The sequence below is a fragment of the Xiphophorus hellerii genome, chromosome 7 (genome assembly GCF_003331165.1).
Source record: "Xiphophorus hellerii strain 12219 chromosome 7, Xiphophorus_hellerii-4.1, whole genome shotgun sequence".
NCBI classification, from domain to species: Eukaryota; Metazoa; Chordata; class Actinopteri; order Cyprinodontiformes; family Poeciliidae; genus Xiphophorus; species Xiphophorus hellerii.
In genome coordinates, this window is record NC_045678.1 from 17,575,752 (window position 1) to 17,586,122 (window position 10,371).

General features: G+C 40.8%; 1 protein-coding gene across 1 annotated transcript in view; it reads left to right on the forward strand.

The window, feature by feature from the left end:
- The window catches only part of agps (alkylglycerone phosphate synthase), a 35,537-nt gene extending 26,180 nt beyond the window's left edge, over positions 1 to 9,357 (forward strand). The window contains exons 17-20 of the mRNA XM_032567150.1: positions 404 to 493; positions 1,945 to 2,044; positions 2,153 to 2,210; positions 6,843 to 9,357. Of these exons, the coding sequence (XP_032423041.1) occupies positions 404 to 493; positions 1,945 to 2,044; positions 2,153 to 2,210; positions 6,843 to 6,964 (370 nt within the window). The 3' untranslated portion in view covers positions 6,965 to 9,357. The remainder of the gene's footprint in view (positions 1 to 403; positions 494 to 1,944; positions 2,045 to 2,152; positions 2,211 to 6,842) is intronic.
- Positions 9,358 to 10,371: the final 1,014 nt, after the last annotated feature.

Genomic DNA, 10,371 nt, shown 5'->3' on the forward strand with positions numbered 1-10,371 from the left:
TACCCTGCTTTCTCGCACAACAAACACGAGCACGTGCAGCTCCCTGTTGTGTAAGATGCCTGACGGGAGAGACCAAGAGATCAGGCACTGAGGCAAGCATATGTGCCTGGCTCATTAACCACCCTCCTCCCCATCCTGCACAATCCACACCCGGCTGCACATGCTTAGGACTGGCGGCCATTTCCACACCAGTGGGAATCTCTCGCTCAGTGGTCGTCTTGTCAGTCAGTCTGTTGTCCTCCTCCTTCCTGGCTTCCTGCCTTTTTTCACAAAATTAACCCTTTTTATGCCATTAATGAATTTATTCATATGGATATTCCTTACAAGCATAAAGGGCTTAGATTTGGTAGTACGAGAAAAGAGCTCTTGAGTTTTCATGTCTTTCACATGAATTTTCTTTCAGGGTTTTGGACATTTGCCGGAATGTGAAGGCACGCATCATACGAGAGTGTAAAGACAAAGGAGTTCAATTTCCACCTTTATCAACTTGCAGGTAACAAAAAAACAGCTTTCTGTGAAAACTAAAGGTGCACAGAAGTGATGTTTATGTGTCACGTAAAATTGTCAAATGAAACTAGAGATGCAGAGATTTTCTGGCCTTCTCCTGCTGTCATGCTACAGTGTGGAATAGCAGTCTTGCTCTTGCTCACTCTTTCTAAAATTTGCCCTAGTGCATTGCTTGAAAAACATTTTATGGATCCCATTTTCAGAAAAAATAAAGGTCTAAAAATCTATCTATAATTTTCAATATTAGGCCTGAATTCAGGACTTATCTTTTATGAATATTTTATTATTTCATATTAAACTGAATCACAAGCGTCCAGTAACTTTTATTCAAAAGCAGATTTTGATTTACTCATTCCTTTAAAAATGGCTAAATACAGCCGAGAGTGATCCATAACCTGTTGATATTTCTTGCTAAAGACTATAGAAAAAAATCCACGCAAAACATTTTGACATTGCTAGTCCCTTTTTGGGTTTTGGCTTTACAATAATTCATAGATCCTTTGCCTTCAAAAATCCATCTATCTTGTTTTATTAAAATAATAAGTATTTAATTTATTTTTGAGAACATAATTTATTAAGTTCTTTCAACTTTTGCCCCACTTGTCAAAAAGTTTGGACACTTTTTCAATTAGAAATAAAATGGTACTTCTGTTAGGGTTTTCTAGTCATTAAATACAAATATCCACAATACAGCAGTAGCATGACTTGACTTTTTCTTTTCCTTCTTTTAAAAATCTTTTTTTTTTTACTCTTCTGTAAAATGAATATTACATTATGAAGGCTCATTTGTTTCCACCGGAAATGGTTTGTTCTGTACTCCCATCCCAGTTGCCTTGATCAGACGGACAGTGAGACAGACAGGCAGACAGACGGCTGGCTGGCTGGTCAGTTGAGGAGCACCAGGCTGCCGCTCGCAGATTGCGTGCAGATTAAGCCTCGGCCTGATTATGCTGCAGCCATTCATTTCCCTGCTGCAGTCTGTCACATGATTGATTTGTCCATTTAACCTCTAGAACAGTCAGTGTGCCACGTGATGGGCCATGTCAAATGAACAAGGGCTCTGCACCCTGCGCCTCCACGGGGAGTAGAGCCAGAAAATAAAACCACACGCAAACTGGAGAGTTTTGTTGCAGCACAGCGGCTGTTGAACTTGTTACAACACCTGAGCTGCTTGTTTTGTTAAAATGCAATGCAGATGGATCTCTGACAATTGACTTTCTCCTACTGAATATGGCAGTGCTTTAAGATTGTTTGTGGTTTCTAGTATGAATGAAATTGAGGTCAAACCTCCCACCTTCTCATTATCACTATTATGCCTGCTGTGGCAGACAGATAAAAAAAATTTAAAACACATTAAATTCAAATGTAGCCTATTAGAAAATCCAGCTTCTAAGTTTCTCACTAATGAGTTTGCTTAAACGTGTCCCGTTTGTGCAGGGTAACTCAGACGTATGACGCTGGCGCCTGTGTCTACTTCTACTTTGCCTTCAACTACAGAGGACTCAGTGATCCGGTGCATGTGTATGAACAAGTGGAGGTGTGTTCAGCTTTGGTTTCTTTTGTATTCTTTGATGGACAAGTTGGAAATTCTCACTCTCTTCCATAATCATGAGTGAAATGATCTTGTTTTGGTCTTTACTTTCAGCATGCAGCTAGAGAAGAAATCCTTGCCAATGGAGGGAGCTTGTCACATCATCATGGAGGTACTACAAGCTGAAAATTTTACACAAATATACATAAACCTTCCTATTGGATAGTCCTCTGTCCATCATATACAAACATGTTGATCTGGGACCCGCTGATAGCAATGCGGGCTGCTGCATGCCATGAAGCCGACCGTGCTCTAAATGTGTGTTCGGACCCTGCTTCTCTTCACACGTCCAGAATCTGCTCCTGCAGCTCAGATGAATGACTCCGACTCGTTTGTTCACTTCAGCAAAGCGTAAGCGCGGGAGGCCAGCGAAACGACTCCATGGGCCCCATCAGGGATAACCGAATCGGTTGCCTTATCTATATTGCCATCCGCCTCGCTGTTTTCATACATCACTTCAGGCTATTCATCACACCTGTCCAAAACAGTATGCAGTGAATCAGCTGCGATATTAAATCACAATTTTTCCCGAAGGCGGGGACGGGTTCAAAATTAAAAGATTGCTAATAAAAAGGAGGCAGTGGGTCGGGGTAAATGATGCCGCCGTTATCGCCGGCTCTACGCTGACCTCCAAGCGGTGGCCCCGTCACCCCCGAGCGGCACGGGGGAGGTGACGAGCGGGGGAGAAGAGGGGATATTGATGCAGCTCCTGTGTGCGAGGCCCACTCTGTAATTGTGATTAATACCAGCGGGGCTCACTATCTGAGTGCAGACAGGCCGGTTTGTCTGCCCACAATCAGCGCTTGACAAATGGAGCCTGTTCCTGCAGGTTTTGTGTATCAAACAGATGTAGTCAAGAATGGTGAGGTGGGAGGGCACTGCAGGAAATATACATTTCTGTGGCCCCGTGTTTACAACAGGTCACTGCTGTGCTGAGTGGGCAGAGGAAGGATTTCTGAACACTTCCTCTGCAGCTACATCGCTTGGCCACCTCGCTCCTGTTTGACAAAAATATTTAAAAACTCAAGAATCTGCATTTTAAATAAAATTTTAGACTTTTTGAAAACCCAAAAGTCCAGGGCCTCATGTCATCTGTAACCAGGTCACCATGTTGTAGTTATGAAGAGTTCCTCAACATCAATCATCAATCTATTAACTCCTCATTGCAGCTTCTTGGACAATAGTTCCTGCTCGTGTCCTGGCCCCATTTTGTTAGAGAGGCGCAGTGTTGAGGAACGGGGGCTCATCTAACGTTCTCTTTTCTTTGCATGAATGAGAAGAACAGCATAACTTCAGGGTGGATTCCTCTGCTTATGCACTTCCCCACAGGCCTAGTTCTTTACTTCTTATTAGGATTTTATTTGGCTTTATCTCATAAGCCAACTTGTTCTTATAAGTTCTTACAAGAACTTATAAGAACATAACTTATAAGAACTTACAGTTATAAGTTATAAGTTCTTATAAGAACTGTTGGCTTCTTAAAGCTAACAGTTCTTAAATGTGAGGTTGTTTTCATCCAGCCACACCTCTGCAAATACATACACAGTGCTCAAAATTACTGTCATTTTCAGCATAACAGTAATTATTCCTGTACAATAATATTACTAGAAGCATTATATAGTGAAATTGATGACCGGGATATAAATATAAAAAGATGGTAAATGCAGTTTCCCTCCCACAGCCACCTATTTGGTGTAATGGAGATGTTGTGTTTGTTTATGTTCATCTTTTGCACGCAGCAGGCTCAGGAAAACCAGGGAGAACAACATAGGCAGGACTGTTAGCGTGTAGCATCAACACATGTGGCACAGACCGGCAAAACAAAGCTGGGGACAAAAGAGGCGGGCTGGAACGTGCCCCCGTTGACTGGTGGAATATTTAGTGACGGGGTTATTCCTGGCAGTTGGTTGCATTGGAGTTTATTTAGGTGCTTCATTGAAAAACACAAAAGCACATCACACTTTGTAGATTTTAGATTTTAACTTGCAAAAAAAGTACAGCTATTTATTAGTTCACGTCGCTTTACAAATATGTTCTACGTACGTTGTCTGTAACATAAAAACACATTGAACACTGAGGTTTGTTGTGACATGTCAAAATGTGGGGAAAAAAGATTTTCAAGGCGCCGTAGGAGGCAAATAAATGACCTAATTTAGAGAAGTTCACTTCTTGCCTTGCCGGAACTTCTGTAGACTTTTCCACATGTGAAATATGAATTTCTCTCTCTGTTTCTTTATTTTGGAACGGGGGGGGTTGGGGGAAATCTCTGAAATAGCTACCTGCTCTGCTTTGCATGTCTCAGCTGCACAGACCAGGTCTAGGGAGATTGATTGCAACAGAAAGCAAAAAGGAGAGAATATGACAAGATAGATGTGTAAATTATCACAGTGATGGAGGCAATGATGCAGTCCCAGAACCTTCTGTTTTCTTTCCTCTTTCCTGAGAGGAGGGAGGGACGGAGGTGGGACAAGAGAGACGGAGTTCGGAGGAGGAGGTTGTTGTAGGGGGCGTGGTACTTTCTTGGTTATTGGGCAGCAGCTGATTGGTCCCTCTGCCACCATCTGGAGGGCTGTGTGCTGCCGAGAGTCCCTGGTGACCCTGCTGTCGGCCCTGTTTTGTTAGGAGACGGGCGTTGCTGCCCTCATGGCTGATCCCCATCTGGGTTTCCTGGCTGCTGTGTGATATCATGGGGATGTAATGTGTTGAGGGGAGGGTCCTTCCCTTCTGACACTCTTTCAACACTGCGGCTCCCTGCTAAGGATGAGGAAGAAATCATCACGCTGACTCTGTTTCAGGCTTTTATGTCTAATCTCAGGTGTTGACTCTGAGTAGCACCTGTTTAAGTTTCTTGTTTCTGTTTACTTTGTGTTTCTTTCAGTGACACAACTTCGAATTGTTTATATTTATCAAACTGTGGTGGCATTTTTGTATACTCTTTTCTTTCCTGTGCTGTTTATAATATGTTTTTCAGTAACGCTTATGTTAGTGGAACCACAGATCCTTTTCTTTAAAACTAAAACTTTTACCTTAGGAAACGGTGTGGTTACTCAGTTTGGCTTTACTTGGCGTGGAAGGATAAATCTATTTGTTAGAGATTTATCTTTTTTCGCTTCTCTATAAGTAAGCTCACAGGTGCGTCTAAATTATTTCATTTCTGTAGTTTGAAAAAGTGATATGTACATTATATAAGTTTATTAGACAGTGATATATTTACAGGGCTTATTTCTTTTAATTTTGATCATCACTTATTGGAGCTAGTAACCTGAGATTTAGTTTGAAAGAAGGTAATGTTACTATATAAGATCTGTAAGAAAGAAATGACATTAATGTATAAAAAATGGTATGTCAACAGTTTTTGACACCACGCATAATAATGGCAAGTCACAAAAATTGATTCTCAGAGAAGCTTTATGCAAGCAAATTAATTAGCATGTTAAGTGGAAAGATAAACATTTACAAATGTGGCCAGAAGAGGATCTCACTGGATACCTCCATCTAATCTAACTAAATTTGAACTATTTTTCAACAAGAAATTGACAAATTTCTGTTTCTACATTTGAAAGGTTTGCTGTTTAAACTCATTTTATTGAAAAACAAAAACAAACTTCAATTCTTTTTGGGGATTCACCTGAGTTCAACCCTGCTCATACATGACCTCAGTTGATGTGGGAAATGATTTAACCTTTGAACATGTGCATTTAGATTCTACATACTGAAGGAATGAGCTCCAGTTGGCTGTAAAACAAGGAGTGAAGCAGAAATGTTTTGTTTTTACTTCAGAGGAAAATTAAACCCTGTATTAATATTTGTTTATATTTGCCCAGTGAAGCACCATCAGTTGTACTTGAACCACGGTTAAGGACTACTGCTTTATATCAAACAATAAGGAAAACCATTTAAAGCACAGAGGGAGTCCTCGGCTGCTGTGCAGTTTATCTTAGCAATATCAGCTTTCAGCATCACATTACTCTCACTTTTCTGCCCGATGCTGAAAAAAGTAAATATTTTTAAGTTATTCAGCTTTATTGACTTTATAAACAACAAGAACTAGCAAATGGTCTTGGTTCATTTCTTTAGCATACTTCAAAGTTCCCAACCAGACCTCCTGCTGGTCCTGCAGATCCACTGGGCGCTGACTCTGGTGTGTGTGCATGTGGGCGCTTATGTGTGTGTGTGTGTGTGTGTGTGAACAGCTGCGAACCTCCAAGGCAGCCTCGCCAGGTTTTGTGGTGAAGCTGCTCTCCCTCCTCAGGTTTAGGTTTCATAGGGAAGCTCGGCGGTGGCGGCGGAGAGCCAAAGTCCTGCTGACAGAGGAACATAGAGCCAGTGTGGCAGCTTCTTGGCCGTCATGGTAACGCCAGGGAGCAGAGCTCAGGACAGCTCGGCCCTGTAGGTCAGAAAGAGCGGTGTGCTCATATGCAGGGAGGGAGTTTGACTTTAGCGGGGGTCTCAAACAGTGAGGGAGCCGGGAACGGACCGCCGCGGCCGCCAACTGGCCCCTCCTCTGGGAACACACAGAGCCTAATGAGTTTGATAGTCTGCTGAGCTCCATAAATCATGCCATGCAAAACATTTCTCCTCTCTGAATAAAAGCATTTATCACCCTCTGTTTATTCACTCACTCTCACAAGATTGATTGGCTCCCAGCAGCCTGCTGAGCAATCAGCCATGCCGATTCCGCCGTTTCTCCCCCATGGTCGTCTTCCTCCACTTATTTATTTTATTTTTCTCTTCTGCCATTCAGTGGGGAAACTTCGGAAGGAGTGGATGAGGGAGACCGTCTCCAATGTCGGCGTGGGGATGCTCAAGTCTGTCAAGGACTATGTTGACCCAAATAACATCTTCGGCAACAGGAACCTCCTCTAAGTCCAAGTTCCCATTTGTTATCTCACCTTTTATTTTATTTTTTCTAAAAGCTTCCTGTGCATTTTGGATTAACAGCTACTAAATGTGAATTTAAAACACAGATCTCCATCAAACATGTCTCTCGGTGCCATTTAATGATTCACTCTTCTCTTTTACCTTACATCGCACTTAATCTTCTCAGCTTCTTCTAACAAGATTCAATGGGTGCAGCAAAACATTGACTTATCTCATATTTGCTTCCTGAACACCTTTGCCAACATAGAAGAAGCTGTGTTATGATCCTCCTGTGGGGGTGTGTGTGCGTGAGTGAGTGTGTGTTTGGCACTACTTTAGTGGTAAGTTTCTAAAGCTCTGTGCCTTTCTAAAGCTTGTGTCTGCCTTTCCTTCTCCTTCGTGTCCAACATGTGTCCTTTCTCGTCTCCTGTCATTCTGACCTTATGCCATATTAGACGTGTTTCAGGACCGAGTGTATCTGTGGGTGCCTGTCCTCCCGCCCAAGCAGTTTGGGTTCACTGATTCCAAGCCCATGTTTCGTACGATTGCTGAAAGAAATAAGCATACGTTTGTGTGTTTAGTTTTTGTACTGAAAGCTTTTACACGGAGTGGTTTGTAACTAATGAAGAGAAGTGGAAATGAAGCCATTTTAAACATGTTTCTGTTTTGGAGGGAGGGGCCTGTAAACGGCGGTGCTCACGTCGAACCAAAGACTTGAATCATCAGATTGTCTGATGCAGTGCACGTGAGACGTTTACTCATCATTGGCATTAATCTTGATTTTTGATCTCTAATTGATTTATTCCATCTTGGAATGCTTATGTGACAACTTCAAATAATTTTAGAATCAAGAATTAGATGAAGCCATTAAAAGGATTCAGCAGGATTCTTTATGAATTCAGACGTTGTAGCATAGTCCACAAATCTTTGCTATAGTTAATGTAAGGGTTTTTTTTAAAGCTCAGTGTTGCCTGCTTTATGGACTCTAAAACTAACTATAACCATTTCCTGTTGAAATCTTATCTGACTCAAACTTTCACCCTCAAATGAATGATAATTGGAATGAATGATCAGAAATGATCCAAAAATCACAAAGAATCGAGCCGACTGTGCATTGGAAACGATTATGAAATCGGCGTTATCGTCCACGTTGCTTACCTGAACCCCAGAGAAAACCTTTAAATTCTGATATCAGGAGTCAAAGTCAAACGAATTGTCAAATATGATGCATCATACTGTGGGGCTGCTTTGCTGCCATTATTACTGGTTAATTACACAAAGTAGATTTGAATAATAAAGTAACTGGACTACTTCCTAATCCTACAACTTCAGCTTACAGCAACAGTGATGACTGGAAGTTGGGAACTAGAATTTTCTACAAGACAGTGATCCCAAAAACCACCAAATTAGTTTTTGGTTCAGATAAAGCAGACTTAGGTCAGCTTTTGAGAATCTCTGAGTGCAGCTGGAACAAAATGCTGGGTTATGTTTAACAACCAAGAAGCCTATCAATTTAAATCAACATTATCAGTTACACAGTTGTACCGAAGCCACTCTCGAGAAAGGTTTTATGGTCAAAGGAAACAACAGTGGAGCTGTTCAAAAACAATCATGAGATTCATGTTTGGGGGAGTCTTCCAAACTGTACCAAATGCCAAGCGTGATGGTGGAAGCATCATGCTGTGGGCTTGTTTTGCTGTCATACAGTTGGTTCCAAAAGGACAATGATCCCAAACACACATCAAACTGATTCTAGAGTACACAAAGTAGGCTAGCATTAAGATTTTGGTTATTTAAAGGAAAAATCTGTTATTAAGCACATTTTTAATTATGGAGATTTCTCTCAATGATGAGTGCAAACCTCTTAGTGGCACATACTTCATTGTCATGCAGTCAGTTCATCAGCTAAACTGTATTTTTTCCTATTAGTATATGCAAAGATTACCATCCTGACATGTAAATATTTATGACTGTTACACATGCTAAAACATTCTGCTCAAACCACACGTCTTTAATAAGTTTGTCTCTCGAAAGATTCCTTGAAGAGTCGAGTAGTTTAGTGTTTCTATATTGTCCAAAAGCTTTTATGAACTGATACTGTAATGTGCTACATTTTGATACTGATCTTGTACCCATTTAGCTGCTCGTTCTCTGATCTTTGCCTCATTTTTTCTGGACCACTCTGTCGTATGTTGATTAAATACAACAATAAAACCCTCTCCAGATAAATTAATCTCTGAGACCTGACTTTTTACCCCATGTGTCAAAAAACTCGCCATTGAATGTTGTAGCTTTTACCTTTTTTTTTTTTTTTTTGTCAAATTTCCACTTCTCTTAACATCAACATTGAGTACATTTTGTCAATGCTGTTTGTGCAATAAACTAAAGTAAAAACATCAGCATTGGGGCTTTTTTTATCATCTCAGTACACGCACAATCACAGGGCAAAGATGTTCTTGCAGCTCTGAAGTCTTAATTTATTCTGGCAGATGTGCAGCGGAAGGTCAGCAGAAGCCTGAAAGCAGGTTTGTGTTTGTTCTGCCTCAACATGCACCACTCAGAGCTCAAGGTAATCCTGCACAGCAGAGTTGAACAGAATCCGCCTTTTGCTTCCTGTCAGGAAAAATTCGCCACCCCCCGCCCCATTCCCTCCTCGCTCTCGTTCAACACACACGCTCATTTGGGAGTCGTCCTCACCCACACATCCGCCCACACACAGCTGACTGACGTCACAGCATCCAGCAGCGGCACAGCTCAGCCTTGAGCGATGAAATTCGCTGCAGTTTTGCCTCTATAAGATTTTGTGAATGAAAATAGCTGATCCCTACAGAAGGCAAAGGAGCATTCAAATCCAAACATTTAAATAATTACAACAGTCTTATAATTAAAACATATTAAAATAGTTTAAAGAAAGGTCTTAATCTTCTTTTGCATCATTGCCCATAAAATTTCAAATGTACTTCAATGAAATGTGCTGGAATCTGCAGTGTTTCATTTATGCATTTTTTAAGTGCAGATACTCATCAGTCCACAGGAGGTCAGCATCACACAGAGAGAAACCTCAACTTTGAGGCAACCATAGTTTTTTTTTTTCTCTTTATCCTGAATAATATTAGACATATTTTTGCACAATTTCTGAACAAATCGGTTTAAAATTTGGTTTCTTTTCAAGCCAATACATATGATTTGTACTTTAAACCAACTATTTCTACAGACTCTCTGACAGTCTGGACATTGGTATATTTTTTTTTGTTGTCATTTTCAATAGTAGTGTAAAATTGTAAATTGAAAATGTGTGATTTTCATTTTAAATTATAACATAAAATATGTGGTGCTTTATAAACAGCCCCTTTACAGTAAAATAGATAATAAAACAATGCCATGAGAAGTCATCTAACTAGTTAGTTGTGCTT